At 48.9% G+C, this 15,302-nt stretch overlaps 5 protein-coding genes across 5 annotated transcripts; 2 read left to right on the top strand and 3 right to left on the bottom strand.

Moving 5' to 3' along the window:
- Nucleotides 1-340: 340 nt before the first annotated feature.
- On the top strand, nucleotides 341-1,777 carry EDB91DRAFT_1247937 (aminotransferase; the record flags this gene model as incomplete). Its single annotated transcript, XM_041322866.1, has 5 exons — nucleotides 341-406; nucleotides 460-534; nucleotides 590-826; nucleotides 887-1,010; nucleotides 1,062-1,777. 5 exons carry the CDS (start codon nucleotides 341-343, stop codon nucleotides 1,775-1,777), a joined length of 1,218 nt encoding a protein of 405 aa, XP_041177845.1.
- A 1,435-nt stretch (nucleotides 1,778-3,212) lies between these two features.
- EDB91DRAFT_1280284 (uncharacterized protein) lies at nucleotides 3,213-5,396 on the bottom strand (the record flags this gene model as incomplete). The annotated part of the gene is made up of 4 exons (XM_041324719.1): nucleotides 3,213-4,436; nucleotides 4,503-5,098; nucleotides 5,147-5,291; nucleotides 5,340-5,396. The coding sequence occupies 4 exons, from the start codon at nucleotides 5,394-5,396 to the stop codon at nucleotides 3,378-3,380; spliced, it is 1,857 nt and encodes a 618-aa protein (XP_041177844.1). The 3' UTR covers nucleotides 3,213-3,377.
- A 1,775-nt stretch (nucleotides 5,397-7,171) lies between these two features.
- On the bottom strand, nucleotides 7,172-9,580 carry EDB91DRAFT_1237099 (FAD/NAD(P)-binding domain-containing protein; the record flags this gene model as incomplete). Its single annotated transcript, XM_041321542.1, has 14 exons — nucleotides 7,172-7,207; nucleotides 7,391-7,636; nucleotides 7,685-7,734; nucleotides 7,791-7,920; nucleotides 7,973-8,022; nucleotides 8,075-8,176; nucleotides 8,522-8,612; nucleotides 8,666-8,750; nucleotides 8,800-8,821; nucleotides 8,855-8,911; nucleotides 8,948-9,215; nucleotides 9,337-9,375; nucleotides 9,428-9,488; nucleotides 9,540-9,580. 14 exons carry the CDS (start codon nucleotides 9,578-9,580, stop codon nucleotides 7,172-7,174), a joined length of 1,278 nt encoding a protein of 425 aa, XP_041177843.1.
- Nucleotides 9,581-9,897: 317 nt separating this feature from the next.
- Nucleotides 9,898-12,032, bottom strand: EDB91DRAFT_1052285 (uncharacterized protein; the record flags this gene model as incomplete). The annotated part of the gene is made up of 14 exons (XM_041313668.1): nucleotides 9,898-10,060; nucleotides 10,116-10,251; nucleotides 10,341-10,423; nucleotides 10,489-10,595; nucleotides 10,645-10,726; nucleotides 10,779-10,834; nucleotides 10,898-11,103; nucleotides 11,157-11,245; nucleotides 11,417-11,466; nucleotides 11,522-11,560; nucleotides 11,617-11,637; nucleotides 11,687-11,727; nucleotides 11,781-11,875; nucleotides 11,926-12,032. 14 exons carry the CDS (start codon nucleotides 12,030-12,032, stop codon nucleotides 9,898-9,900), a joined length of 1,275 nt encoding a protein of 424 aa, XP_041177842.1.
- Nucleotides 12,033-13,027: 995 nt separating this feature from the next.
- Nucleotides 13,028-15,298, top strand: EDB91DRAFT_1129995 (uncharacterized protein). The gene is made up of 4 exons (XM_041318589.1): nucleotides 13,028-13,137; nucleotides 13,238-13,506; nucleotides 13,573-13,855; nucleotides 13,923-15,298. The coding sequence occupies exons 2-4, from the start codon at nucleotides 13,300-13,302 to the stop codon at nucleotides 14,912-14,914; spliced, it is 1,482 nt and encodes a 493-aa protein (XP_041177841.1). The 5' UTR covers nucleotides 13,028-13,137; nucleotides 13,238-13,299; the 3' UTR covers nucleotides 14,915-15,298.
- The last annotated feature ends 4 nt before the right edge of the window (nucleotides 15,299-15,302 follow it).

Raw genomic sequence — 15,302 nt, 5'->3', positions numbered from 1 at the left:
GCAGTACTAGTACCATCTACCACTGGTATTACACACTGGCAGCACATCATATTTCGGTGGGTGAGCCTCTGCGCCTTTATTCAATATTCAATGTGCATGTTTGGTTCATCGCCGATGTCGAACACTGCCTTTGCTGTGGTATTACCGTATAGCTTCTGCTATATAGTCACGACTCGGATTCCCCGCCAAGTTTCATCGACAAGTGCCTACTCTAAGGCCCCCTCCTTCATTTGAATTAATCAGTCAACCTCCATATGCCTGCAGCTCATAGACTTATAAAAATACGACTCGAGCTGATAACTCGCGTTGATATTTTCTCTCTGGTTCCAATAGCCACAGCATGGCCTCTCCAGCGTCGACCCAAACGTGTGGCTCTGCTAACCCGGAAAGTCCTGCTCCACCCGATGTGAGTGTGATGTCTGCTAAGCATAATCATGTATAACCCCAACGCTGTTGCAGGCATCCAAGCTGAAGATCACACACTCGAAAACACCGAAGCCATTGCAGCCCGTCGAGACATTACGTTTCGGCCAGGTGAGCAACACCTCAGACGGCCATATCTATGTCGCTCTAATGATCAATATGCCAGACATTTTCGGATCACATGATCGTCGCAAATTATGATCCTGAAACAGGATGGTCCGCGCCTGAGATTAAGCCTCACGGGCCCATTACACTCGATCCCTCCTGCTCGTGCTTCCAGTATGGCGGAAATGTTTTTGAGGGTATGAAAGCTTATCTTGGGCCCGACGGCAAGGCACGCTTGTTCCGCCCAGACTTGAACATGCGTCGCTTGGAGAGATCTTGTGCACGTCTCGCTCTTCCCGTGAGTACCATTGCATCTGTTAGGGAGTGTCTCTGATTTTATGGCACCATGATCGTGCAGCCCATCGACGGTGATGCCGTTTTGGAACTGATACAGCGTTTGGTGGATCTTGAGAGGCGCTGGATACCTAAGGAATCGGGATATAGTTTGTATCTGCGTCCTACCGTCATTGCAACCAAACCAGGTTCGTGGAATCAGCCAATACTATACGTATATTCACCCGATCGCAATGTAGGTTTGGGAGTGATGGCGTCTGACCATGCTATGCTTTACATTTTGGCAATGCCGACTGGACCATTCTACCGAGTATTGAAGCCAGTTGCTCTCTTCGCTGTCAGTGAGAACGTGCGCGCATGGCCAGGCGGAACTGGAGGGCACAAAATCGCTGGCAACTACTCACCCGGCTTCCTGCCCCAACAAACAGCTGCAGAGAAAGGCTACGACCACATCCTTTGGTTGTTTGGCGATGACAGAAGAATCACCGAGGCTGGAGCAATGAACTTCTTCGTTGTGGTCAAGAGGGATGATGGGGACGGTGAGTTTCAATTCGACATGTTCGATATGTATCATTTACTCTCCGTCGAAGGCTTGGACCTTATCACCGCCCCTTTGGACGGTACTATTCTACCTGGAGTCACTAGAGCATCCTGTCTCGCCCTCGCAGGTGATCCAGAATTCCAAAAGGAAAGCTCGCTGCGCTTGCATCCACAAGAAATGGTGTATACCATGAGTGACCTCGAAAAATGGTCGTCCGAGGGTAAATTTCTAGAGGCGTTAGCCCTAGGCACATCGGTTATTATTATACCTTGCAACAAGATTGGGTACGAGGGTAAGGATATCGTACTTCCTGGGGCTGGGCTGGGACCAGTTGGCACGGCACTCCGGAAGAAGATACTTGATATCCAGGAGGGCAGAACAGAGTGGAAAGGATGGGGCGTCGTCTGCCCTTAGTCGTGTTGCAGCTAGCAACAGCACAAAACTGAATACCAGCGCATGTGTAGCCTCGTACTATAGACGGGCTGGTTACCGATCTACAATCGAATGACATCCTCTGATTTGACCGATTGAGATGATACTGCCGCAGTTCTGGAGTAGCCGAACTGCGGAGTAAATTTCAACACGAGTTCTCCCATCCCCTGGCATGTTGATCTTGCACATCTCTGTGGAGATTGATCCATCACGAGCTGAAGTAATTTTCGTACTTATCAGACCTCAGGCCTCATGCATGCATGCTCCATGATCGGCACCACATATCAAACGTGAACGAGGACATGCCCTGAACCTTGATGAGTGAGTGATGGCGATCTCGAGAAGATAGGATCACTGTAAAGGCAGTAAGTACTATGAGGTTTTGGTATGGCTGCGGCGTAGATCAGCTGGAAATAAACCAGGCAAGAAGCTTAGTCCATAGCGTTTCAGTCTGGGCGAAGTTAAGCTGATTACACGGGGCGGTTCTGATTGTTTAGGACGATCTGACAATGACAGTAACCGCATCATGCAGGTACGATCACTGTCAGTTTGTTGAGGCAGGATCACGAAATAAGTGGGCAGAAAAAAATCGAAATTTTAGGGTGGCATGAGGTTTCAAGGTTGTGATCAGCAGTCCAGACTATGCTGTGATTTTTTTAAACACGTTCTCTCCGAAATATTCTGTCAAGGTGAAGTAGCATCTCAGATCTCATTATTAGCGTCTGACGGGCTTCTTCAACTTGAAAGTTTACTTACTTACACTCTGGCTTCCATTTTGATCACTCGGATCTCGGAGCACCAATATCATCCCTTCCTTTCCGATCGCTCGCTGGACCCTTGACGAGGGTTCACTGTGTCTCTTGATTGATTGAACAAGGTCATAACGACGACACAGTCAACCTGGGATTCATTTCTCAGATCTATATCCCACCCAAACTAGGGTCGTGAATTCGAGCATTGCTGGTGTGCATGTAGCGATCCATGGTGCTGGTTCCTGGATTGAAGATGCAAAGCAGAAGCACGCAGTTGCACAGATGCTCAATATAGATGAGGAGTCCTGTAGGCTATTACGCTTACACAAACCACTCATCTCCATTGAGAATCCACAAAATTCCTGTGGATCGCGGCACCTCAAGCTAAGCGGCGGGCATGGCAGAAACTCTGCATTGGACAACCTTGGACGACCAGGCAACGTCATCAGGATGCGACTTGATTTAGCATCTTTGCCACTGAAAACCTATTCAGCACATTACTACTAATAGCGATCGAGCCTTGCCGATGTGTATCTGACCATTTGTGCATAGTGTTGAAGTGAAAAGGCAAAGCAGAAGCATGCGTTGCGCAGATGCTCAATGTAGATGACCATCCTATCAGCTACTAGGGGGCGCCAGGGGCTCATATCCATTGAGATTGCTGTGGATCTCCTATCGCGGCACCTCAAGTGGCGGCCTTGGCAGAAACCGTCCTAGACATTGGTCACGTTTCACTGCACGGCTATTTGGCTTTGTTTGTTAACAGCTTCCGATCCTAACATGGCGAATGAAAACTGCTCAGCGATATCTGTTCCCCGGAATACATATACCTACAATATCTCTAGCGTCCGGACGTCCATCATGCTGCGAACAGTAGTGGTGTCTTTCACTCGTGCAATTATATTGCGATCTGACGCGATTCTCTTGTATTCTCCGCCGGGCTGCTGCGCCAACAAAAACGCGCTGAAAGGTTGTCCAAGACGAACGATAAACCGCAATGCTTGCAAGTGAGACTCCGAATAAACCACCCCTTTTTTTTCAGGAACGCCGTGAAGCGCATCAAAAAATGAGCCGAAAAAATGTCCAAGACAAGGAATAAATCGCGACCCATGGGACCGAGACGTGCCAGCGAGATTGTCTAATGATGACGGGGCGATGGACCAATCAGACAAGCTCTTCATTTCGTCCAGTGCAGAGTCGGGTAGCTCAAGGAAATAACGGCTCCACGGACGGACAAGCAACAATGTCTGCTTAGTGTCCATTGCCCCGGAGAACTGACTCGGTTTGTCTTCCGTGGTGATCAGCAGGTCACAAAGCCCGTCTGCCTGGACTTCATACGTGACAGTTGTCTCCTGGCCTTGACCACGCCTCCGTCTGACTGCTGTGACACGGAAGGTGATGCAAGGCAGATGCAGTCTGCAGTCTGCAAAACGAGGAGCACTCAGCTGGTCGAACAGGGTATAGAATTCCGAAGCCAACTCCACAGTCACGGTATTTCGCAGGACAGAGACTGATTTCTGCATTTCATCTTTGGTCAAAGATGGAAACGTGGATGGCGGAGCTTTGTAGGATGTGATATCAGCTGGCAGGCAGCTATTGAATTCTGATGATTTTCCGACCCAGTCCAGGGCAGTAATGTCACCCGAGCGAGTTACAATCTCCTGTAAGAGCCGCCTGAGTGCGCTATGTTTCTTTTCGCCATAGATGACAGGTAGGTGGACGCCGAAGATACCAAAAAATGAGTATGCGATGTCTTCCTGCAAAGTAGTGATACGGGTAGACGCCCATTGAAGTTTCTCCCGGGCATCCCCCATCCCTGGATGGAAGGCAACGAGGGCACTTGGGTCTATGCCCGTTGCGCGGCCCAACTCCCGCATGATCGCGACGGACTGCTTGTGGTTGGGAGAGTGATCATCGAGATATGGGGTTCAATCCTTCTGATAAAAACGGATGACTTTGGGAGCTAGGGATTCTACAACAGTCCATCCTCGTCTGTTCCACTCGCTGTTTGCAAGTGCGCCAGACGTTGACGAAGGGGTGACATCTGCCAGATAGACAATCGTAAGTGCTGAGCGGCGATACCAGACGAACATGGAGTTGAACGATTGTTGGAGCTCAAGATCGTCATTCTTGTCGATGCAGCATGTATCGCTCCACGCCCAGCGATACCCCGCCTCACGAGCAATTTTGCAGAATGACTGCAACTTCAGGATGCCGCCGACTGCATCCAACTCGTACAGGACCTTGTTCTGGATATCGTGCAGCAACGGCTCCTTCCCTTCCCACCTATGGAATAGCATGACATAACCAAAGCTCATCTCCACCATTTTTTGGAGGCTCCCTATTGGCAGATCTGCATGGTTCATTGTAAAGGACAACAGCTCATTATACCCTGTGCTCGTTTTGAAGACGCTTATTTGCGCCTCTCGATCGCACAAGAGCCCGGTGGTGGTGTCGAATACACGAAGCGGGGTATCATCGAGTTGAGTATGAATGACCGTTCGAATAGCACCCTCTGCTTCGGATGGACTGAGATAATGCTGGCGCAAATCTGGAGAAAAAGTCAAACATTGTGAAGTATGCGTTACGCAGGGCTTACTTTGTATTTGCGTGTCAGGACTATTTTCCAACTTGAAGAGCATGATTTCGAAGGTCGCGATGGCTTCATCATAGCGTTGTGCGCCATGAAGGGCTGCGTGCTTCAACTGGTATCCACGATAAGAGGAAGGGTTGAAATCGATGACCTGACACTAAGATGAGCATCGCTCGTGAAACGAAAGATGCAATCGCACCGCTTGTGCATTGAGAAGTGCTGCATCGAGGGCAAGATCGAGGGCTGTCTTGTTCATAACGTCACTCTGCATGGAGCATAATCGCATTACGTTATAAGAAGTCGATGGTGAGAACGTACCTTGACATAAGGCAAACTGCTTTGGAGAACTGCCCACTTTGAGATCTTTTTATCCTGGCCTCCGCTGAGGATGATTTCGTAGCCATCCGTGGAGAAGGTGAGGCAGCTCACCCAGCCAGCGTGCTCGAATATGGCGATGGTTCGCCGATCCGAGAGCCGCCAGAGGCGGACATGGTTGTCGTCAGATGCAGAGGCAACGACGGTGCCAGCAGAGTTCACGGCGATGGCATTGATACTTTGAGTGTGGCCTTCCCAGGGATCACCAACCTGCTTCCAGCTGGTTGATGGATCCCACTCCTGTATGGTGGGATCATCCCAGTTAGATCCTGAGAGAAGTGTCCCACTAGGTGTCCACGCGAGTGATAAGTTGGCAAGTTTGCGATGCATTCCCTTCTGCCTGTATTCCAAATTTGTACATTCGAAGATGTCGCAATGGCAAGATGTTCGCCAGATGGCGAATACCTGAACGCAGCTAACTTTCGCGTGACAGTGCAATACGGGATTTCCTTGCACTTGCCATGTTTTTGCGTTCCATAGCTTCGTCGTATAATCTGAACCGACCGCCAGGACAGCGCCATCTGGTGAAAAGTCCAGCGAGGTGATGGAACTGGAGTGGGCCTTGATGACTTGCCAGGTTAGAGGTAACCATGGTTCGCCAGTGTCCCCATCCCATGCAATGAGTTCACCGCTCTCATCACCGCTTGCTATCAATTGCCCGTCTCCTCTTATTGCCACTGCTCGCACATATCCGTGATGTCCCTCCATTTTTTTCAACATACCCCCGTTCTTCAAGTCCCACAGACGAAGCGTACTGTCCATCGAGCCCGTCACCATGCGTCGTCCATCAGGGAAGACTGCGACCGCTGATATGGCCGCCGATTCAGTGGTCTTTAAACGCTCGAATAGGTGTTGTGCTTGGAATGAAGGGTTGTGCTGCTTCTTCCAACATATCGATCAACTTAAAGTTGAGCACCGTCAGGTGTGGACTTACGGATACTGTGTGTGTACTCGATGTTTTTATTCACATTGTTGAACTGTCTTATCAGACGCACCGCCATGAGACTCTCTCCATCAAAGTTCTGTCAAGGGCGCGACTGCGCCTAATGATGGCGTGTTTCTGATAAATCCTCACATGGTGTGATGTTTTAAATGATGGGCAGCCCTGCTTGTTCCGGTATTTCTTGATGGTGTCGAAATGAACTTGTTGTGCGGATTGCCTTATCTTGCTCTAATAAGTTGCCAATGGGCGTGTGCTACTCTTTTTCCTTTACAGCATTATGGTAGCTACTCGTTAGGCGCCAGAGTCATTCACCGCTCGCAAATTTGGCTGTATCCAGGAGGTTCTGATATCAGAACTGCTCGACAATATCACTTGTTGTGCCATCTGCGTAAGGCTGTGACATCCGAATCAGCTTTCTAGACATAACGTCCTGAGAAAGTACTTATTTCACGGCTCACTGCCAAACTCCTGTTCTACACGAGTAGGGCTGTCCGAAATAGGGCCGAAGGCTCTAAATGACAATGATTCAGAAAAACACTGTTCCAGAGCGTGATGCGCATTTGGACGTGTGTAGGCATCGAACGACCCTCAAAATCACTGGCGGGCGCACTGAAAAGGTCTGCGTTCCTAATTGCCAATCTTCCTTGTGGGAACACAGAACAGAAGTCGTCCCATTTCTACATATATATGATATGATCTGTCTCCACGGCGCCTTAAAGACTTAGGATAAATTTACTCCAGTACCTCACCTACAGATAACGATTGTTCAAGTGTAGCATCGAGAACAATGATAGACTCACCACCACATCGTGAAAAATCCGCTTAGCGGAACCACGAAGGTATAACCACGATAGCGTCAATACTGCCATGCATTTCAAAATCTTCTTGACAGCCTTGATTCGCCTTGTCCATCCCCATTTCTCGGCGCCGACCGCCACAAAATGATCCCAATTTGGTCTGCGATGCCACCACCACCAAACCGTCACAGCCCAAGGGAACGGATTGAACAACTTGCCTGTGCCGTTCGTACGCGCCCAGGAGTAGCACTGAACGAGTACAGAGCGAGAGATCCGTTCTTGAAGCTTGACATTATATGCATCCGTGGGTGAAGCTTTGACGGTAAAGGATGAGGCGAAACCGGTAAGGACCGGCTCTATGAGTTGAAGGATGTATGCAACCTTGTGACAATCTTGAATACAAAAATACAAAAGTTACGCTAGACTTACTTGGACCTCTTCCACGAACAACGTCGATGTTGGTGTTCCAGTATTTGGTCCTGTAATTGTTACTTCAGGCGACAGTCGATGAGGACCCGCTTCCACATGAACTCACCAGCTAGCAAGTAAAAGTTCGGTATGTCAGGAATTGCAGTCCCGAGGTATGCGGTAGGGCCACCATGCGCATCATAATAGCCTTGGATAGTAAGTCCATTCAAGCCCCGAACGTGCATCGGGTACCGCTCCTGTGTTTACAATTGGTATCATATGGAACATTAGATCGTGTGTAGCACTTACGCCAATGAATCCAGTCGCGTACACGATAACATCACACGGCAACATTTCACCTAAACTATATGAAGAAAGCTCGTGATGATGCAATCTCCGGCGCATACATACCAGTGTTTGTGACGATGCCATTCTCCACTATTTCGGCGATTCCGTCAAAGTTCAGCGTCAAGTTAGGGCGATAGAGGCTAGCCAGGAAACCACTGTTTGCAACTGCATGGAATAAAATAAGAAAGAACATCAATTTGATCACCAGAAACGAACCTGTTCGCTTGCAACCTGGAGCTGTGGAACATGTGAGCACAAAGAGAATTCCTTGATCAAAAACACGTACGATGATTGGGTATCATATGAGCATGGTATCTACTCGGTGTGTTATCGAGTATGTATTTCGTCATCGCCTGGGAAGTAGCGTTGGACCGAGTACCCCGAGACTCTCGCAACCTACTCACCTCACGTCGTTTCTTGACAGTTTTTTTACTCGAGGGTAAGAGAGAGGGAAAATCGAACTACAATTAAGGTCAGCATGCCAAAACCCCGCAAAAGAGTTGACCCAACCCAGAACATGATCCAAGCTCGGTGCAGTCCGCATCGCCAGAGGGATGTTGGCGAATATCCATTTCTCAGTGTCGGAGTACGGAATATGTGTCTTGGATGTATAGTTTAGTTATCGAAACGTCCAACGAGCGCAAAGAACCTCACTCGAGTGTTGAACCAGGTCGGGGTGCGGATGAAGTTAATTACCTCGACAGACGGGTCTTCAGATATAGATGGCACGAATTGTGCTCTTGTTGTATGTCACCACCTAATACATGCGCAGAAGTCGTGCAACTCACCCGGAAGATGCATTGCCAATCACTGCGACAGCGCTTGTTCTGCAGATCTATTGACCCTGGCCATCTGTGCGGAGTGAAAGGAAGCCCCCTGAAACTTCAGAACTCCAGGGATCTCATACGGAATCTTTGGGGTTTCCAAGATACCAACGGCAGATATCACGACGTGGGCCACACTGGTCAGTCCTCTTGCCTGAAAAGACATCTTCCGCAACGAGAGTATATTGTTGTTTTGCGCTATCCCACTCAGCAGACAACACTTTTGTGTTGAATGCGATGTGTGGATACAAATCATATTTCTTTGAGAGCTTAATCCAGTAGGCTTGAATCTCCGGTTGAAGGCCGTGTGACTTGTTCCAGTGTGGGTAAAGGTCAGATGATAAGCTGTACCAATGAATTTGGACATCCGACGAGCATCCCTATAGAAGAACCTTCGAGGTGAGCAAATAATTGCAGTTGTTGTTATTGATCCATACAGGATATGTGTTGGCCTGTACAAACATAGTCAGAGAAACGTTTGATGCGTCGATATCAACGTACCCTCCACACTCCACCGACTTCAGATCCTTTCTCATATACCTATGGACGGACTCAGCAGCATGTCGCTCGTTGGATGGACTCATGCACGCACCGTAAAATTGTGAAATCCGAGCTTGGTTTTGAGAGCAATAGCTTGGGTCAACCCGCCAACACTGCGAGTGGATACTCAGTGTTGATATAATCAGATCGAAAGCAATAAGTACCCAGCGCCAACGATGGCGACTCTTCGGTGGGAGTCACTCATGTAAGTAAGTAGCTATTCTCAAGATCCTGTCGATGTCCCTTTAATACTCACTCACCTGGCGCGATAGGCTTTAGCTAACGAGGTCATATGGCCTGTCAAGCCCTATCGCGATTCGCGCGAAACTCGTCTAATCCCAGGAAGTCTTTATCCTAAATAAGACTGTGAGATATCTGAGAAGTTTGGGATTCTATCCTGAAGCGATGTAGTACGGGCATAGGGCTAGAATAACGTCCGCGGACGAAAGCATTTACATGAACGTTAGACTACAGCACGGTGCTGAGCGGACATTTATGTTCGGCAGGCTCTGGATATTAATGTTATGATTCACCGATTGAATCGTACAAATAACGGTGAGCTCGATGATAGTTGTCCTGGCTTGGCCCAGGAAGGAGGGGCGCGGTCTCAATAGTTATAGAAGGCACTTGCACATGTTCGATAGAGGACATCCGCGTGAGTATACTTCTCTCCCGTTCAACGATGCTACATAGAGGGATAGAATTATGCTCGAGTGATAAACAGCGAGAAACAGACGCACTCCCGCATGACGGTCGCATTGAACAGGCGCTTGGCATGCCGCTTACTCTGGTTGTCCTCGTATTGGTCCGTTTCGTCGACGATCTCTTCTGATATAATTTCCTGGAAGAGACTATTATGACATGTACTTACGACAGCTAAGTGAACACGATACCTCGATGACATCTGGAGCAACGCAGAAAAGCAGTTAGGAAGTGATAATAGTGCGCATAACCGGATGGTTCACCTTCCAAAGTAATCACACCAATTCCGCCACCAGCGGAACCAGGCGTCCGACTTATCAACAATAAATGAGCGCGCCCTGTTTGGCTAAAAAAAAATCGCCTCCATTGTCACTTGACTGGCATGAGTGGAAGCAAGAAACGAGAGCATACAAATAGTCGAGCGCTTGGAAACAGTTGATTGATGGTGGGGCCTCGGGTAAAATGGTCAGAGGGAAGTGCGAGACTGGGAGTCCTTGCGCGGGGTCATACATCAGCAACTGTCACCAAACTGTCAACAAGCTATTCAAACCAAGTGTGTTTCTGCACCTTCTTGATCAAAAGGAGGCCCTCAAATTCGAGTGGATTTCCTGGTTGGTGCACGGGAAACCGAGAGAAGCCGCTGGCGAGGCTGAAGTCGTGTGAGTGCGCTTCTGCGAAGACAAAAATTGTTTTTTGAATACATAGCGTCAACAGTGGAGTGGTCCAGAATTGTATCCGAGCTCAACATGACAACGTCCTGCCAATAATAAAAACCCGCATAAGTACTGAGCACATCCAAAGAAAGGGCCAAAATACCGACACAAATGGGAGTCATGATCGTCTCCACATTCTTACTGCTGAGCTCCAGAACGCCATTGAGAATGCCGATCTCGTCATCATGCAAAGGCTCTTGGCCAGTACGGTGGAATTGGAGGAATGATTTAAGTTCAGCTTTCTTGTAGGTGTGAGTACCGTGAGCTCCCAAGGCGCGGTCGAGAAGTTTGGCTGTTGGATATGCGATGGGTGCTGTGCCAGGGCAGACGTTACTTTCAATCCTGGTAGTCAAAATGCGCGCGCACCGAAGAGGTACATCAAGAAGAGAACAAATGGTGCACATCGCGCGCCGATGGCGAGTCCGTATCTCGCGCAAAATGCTTGAGGTATAACCCTTCGGTAGGCAGGTCATGATACAATCGCAGTGCATGGGACATCGTACTTACTCTCTGTCCGTCAAGGAAGAAATGTTTATCCACCATGATGCTCCAAACGAATGGCAAACGTACCCAAATATAACTGAGGAGCGTCCCGTCAGTTTGATTGGATGCGTGAATTTTGCTACTTACCGATGGCAGTTGTTGAAATTACTATAGCAAGTAAACCTCCTCCAAGCTGATAAGTCCATTAACTCTGGACCGAAAGGGGCCGTTACCGAGAATATGCTCACCGCGCTGTCAAGAAAGATGGGCAAGCTCTCGTTGATGACCTAAAACCCGATCCTCATCACGCAGAACAAAATCGTATATAGTCAAGGATACGAACCACATTGCTGAGAAGTAGCACCTTGATCGAGCTTGAGAATGAAAAGAATAGAGAACAAGTATATACTTACCACCAAAACCCAGTGGCGACCCCTTTGCATGAGGTTTAGCACTGATCGTCGACAACTCAGAATTGGGTGACACCCCTTCAATAACTACACACACCAATCTGTGCATTTTTCCGTTCTGTCTTATCTTCTGATGAGGTAGATAATACACGGAGATGAAGTTCGTCAAGCCCCATGAGACCAAGTGTTAATCTGGCGACATAAATCCGATCAACATCTGCTGAGCTCAATAAGCGACCTACCCAGCGAAGACGCCTCCCGCAAGAACCAGAAGTGCGCTGGCGATCATTTTCCACCAAAATTCAAATGAATCGGGTGAATCCTTGGTAGGGACCTTGGGGATGAACATAACGCAGCAAAATTACTATGCAGAAAATATCCAGATGGATAATTAGTTATAACGGTGAACGCAAATACTGTTTATGCTATCGGGCCGTGTGTGCAGATATTTCACATCTAATGCCGTCCTATCATGATGGATGAAAGTGCTTCCGACAGCTGTTGTGTACAAACTGTGCAGCGCACACTACGTCCGCGGGGGCAACACAAAGAGTGGTTGCAAGCTTTCTCTGAGCTGCTGGAGGACCCTTTTTAGGTCAACCTCGCAATGAATCGTCCTCAGTCGTATCGATATAGTAAAGGAAATTGGACGCTCACAAGATGTATCGACATCTATCAAATATAGTCTAATAAGAGACCGCTGAATTCGTTAAAGCAGGATAAGAGAACCGCACCAAGGAGCTCAGAGACACTCACAGGGAACCAGATTTCAGTCGCGGCGGGGAGGAGCGAGACAGAAGAGCGAGACAGAAGAGCGCGGCAATCAGAACGGTCAATAGAAGGCAATAGCGAGGAATTCGATTTGACAAGATGAAAACTGGACCTGAGGCTCGCAGCTTTGGCAATCTATCTCCTGTAGTCAGACCAGATAGAAGGAAAATGGACGTTCCTTCTTTGTTATGGACGCGTATATATATATATATATGGATGGATGGGCTTGTCCATGTCATGACTCATGACTCATGACGAGCATACACTGCGCCGTGTATGCACCAATATCATCGTTCCACGTAAGATCTACCCTAGATGAAATAATGCGGCATGATCTCATCATGCGCTGTCCGTTGAAAGATAAGCATACTGCCCTCCAAGATGAGCCCCACAGGGGACGCGTGTATGCGTGCCAGAGCCCGCTGCCTTTGAAATGAACAAGAGTCCTTCCACTCGGTGCCCCACAACCTCCCACAACGCGGAGAAAGGCCTGTGTCCGGTTCATGATGGTCTTGTAGTAATTTTCCTCATTCAGACTGATCGTCCCTGATGCTGTTCCCAATAAACGTTGGCAAAAGTTGCTTGCGGAAACGTCCTGATGGGCCTACTGGCGGTACCAGTAGAGCTTCATGGCATCGGGGCGACTAGTAGCACTGTGTTTTTGCAAGTCATGAAATCAGTTGCTATAAAATGCAAAAGCAACCAAAGTTTAGTGTGGAGTGGCAAGCCGCAAGTGTGACCCGAACATGCCGCTGACACGTGACAAGAAACCGCCTGACTTGCCTTCACGGCTTCGCCTCACACATATCCCGCCTAGACGCTGATTACCGCAAGACACTTCTCTCATGCCCACAACTGCGACGGAAAGTGGATATTATGATGAAAGTATGGATGTAATGGGAGTAGACGAGGAACGAGAAGTTGATGAACTATTGGAAGATAAGACAACATCTGTCTTGGACAAGGCAGAGTTGATGGCAAAACTCCGTGAGACCTGGCAGAGGATATGGCCAGTGGACATTATCGTGGACTGGGTTGAAAAACAGCCTGCCGTATGTCGTTCCTTCCGATTTCAAATTTAGCCTCAGTTCACAGCTCTATGTTTTTCCGCTTTGCAGTGTGCGGCGTGCGTGTCACAATCACGCAAATGCTACGGTGCACCGCAACCGGGATCGTTGCGTTGCATGCCATGTGCACGTTCAAGGGCCAAACCATGTCCACGAAAACGCCAGTTTCAAATTGAAAAGTCGGCTGAAGTGCTTCAGCTGACAGTTGAGCAGGTTGAGGAGCTCGTACGACAGGTGGAAGCCTCTCCTCTGAAGCTCCCACCATCCGGCAAGCTATGGAGGAGTAGCACCGAAAAGAACATTCGTAGAATGGCACGCAGGTCCGCACCTGGACGTGTGCCAGCCAAGAAGCATTTGGAAGAATCGGGCCCCTCGCAGGCCGTTTCTGTCCCTTTCTTGAGACTCGAACCTACCCCGCCCCCCTACTGATACCGTTCAAAATTCAGTCCCCTCATGCTCGCTACCGCGGCCACCTCACAACGTTCCTACCGGCTTAAAAATCAAACTTCCTGCTCTCGCCCGGGGACCTGAAAAACCAACCCGTCTGGCTGAGCCAGATCCGCCACAGGTAATTCCTGTGCACGATACGCCTGTCATTCCCCGAGGCTCTCACGTCACGACGCACGACGCACCATCCGTCGGACAAGCGCCCAGTCTTCCTGGGTCATTATCCGCCTCCGTCGCAGAGTGCCTCCCACCCGCCAGAGAGATTCAAGTACAGTCTCCAATTCCCCCACCAACAATTCCAGACGTTAATCCAGCACCAATAATCCCAGAAGTTAATCCAGCACCTACAATTGTTACACTACGTGGAGTCGATTGTGGACCAACGGACGAATTCGACGAGATTCCGGTTGTCTTCGCAAGCGAATTGGACCATGCTGAAGAGGAGATTGCACGGCTCAAGTCTGCTTTGGAAGCACAGGAAAAGGAGGTTGCAAGACTCCAGCGTAACCTCAAACGACGGGACGAGCAACTCGAGGACATTCGCGAAGAACTTGACGAAGTTATTCATCTCCCTACTCCTCACGCAACGCCAGCCTCAGAACTAGAACATAGTATGCGAAAGTATACCGCCTGTCAGTATATCGCACGGACTCTTCGAGCTATGCGTGCGGATACTGTGACAGAGGAGGAACGAGAGGCTCTGCTGTTGAAAGCAGAGCGCCATCTTGGCAGACTCGCTAATATAGAGATGGATGGGATATGGGATCCTAAAGCTGATGCAGACGCGCTTTTCATGGGTCTGGTCAATGGGTCATCTGCGAGAGCAGCGAGGCACGCGCAAAGAGGAGCAGCCAACCCTACCCCAGCTAAAACTTCTGTATCTGCATCCGCAACCCAGCAACGCCCGCCTAAACGGAGACGGCAAGGAGACACGGATGAGCTATGATTTATGAGTACAAGACGATCATCTGGCTGGACCCGTGTTTTGACACATGTACGATGCAATGCATGATACACGTAACATGCAAGTGATAGCAAATACTTAGGCTCGATGTTGTACGAATGTGTTGTTCAGGTCAGTTTGCACGGAGGTGTATTGCTGTGTTACTGGTACGGTATTCTACATCGATAGTTCTTGACGTACTGTTATGTATATGGTTATGTGATTCGAAAGATCAGGCTCGTTGATTGCTTCTCCCGAAATTTGGAAGTACCAACTACAAGACATGTGAAATCTCATGCTGCTGATTCATGTCATCATGATTCACAACAACATCGGCGATGGAGCCGGGCTCGCGAACTGCGTGAACGTGAATAATTAATAGTCTGTTTTC

Source organism: Suillus paluster, assembly GCF_016628075.1.
Source record: "Suillus paluster strain FC165 chromosome Unknown EDB91scaffold_22, whole genome shotgun sequence".
Lineage (NCBI taxonomy): Eukaryota > Fungi > Basidiomycota > Agaricomycetes > Boletales > Suillaceae > Suillus > Suillus paluster.
The sequence above is the reverse complement of the archived record's forward strand: the minus strand, read 5'-3'. Positions and strand labels throughout refer to the sequence as shown.

What these genes read in the sequence shown, in the direction of transcription:
- EDB91DRAFT_1129995 (XM_041318589.1), top strand. Translation starts at nt 13,300, where the DNA reads ATGCCCACAACTGCGACGGAAAGTGGATATTATGATGAAAGTATGGAT. An exon ending in GGGTTGAAAAACAGCCTGCC is followed by an intron (nt 13,507 to 13,572) that starts GTATGTCGTTCC and finishes TCCGCTTTGCAG; the next exon opens with TGTGCGGCGTGCGTGTCACA. An exon ending in ACGCAGGTCCGCACCTGGAC is followed by an intron (nt 13,856 to 13,922) that starts GTGTGCCAGCCA and finishes CCCTTTCTTGAG; the next exon opens with ACTCGAACCTACCCCGCCCC.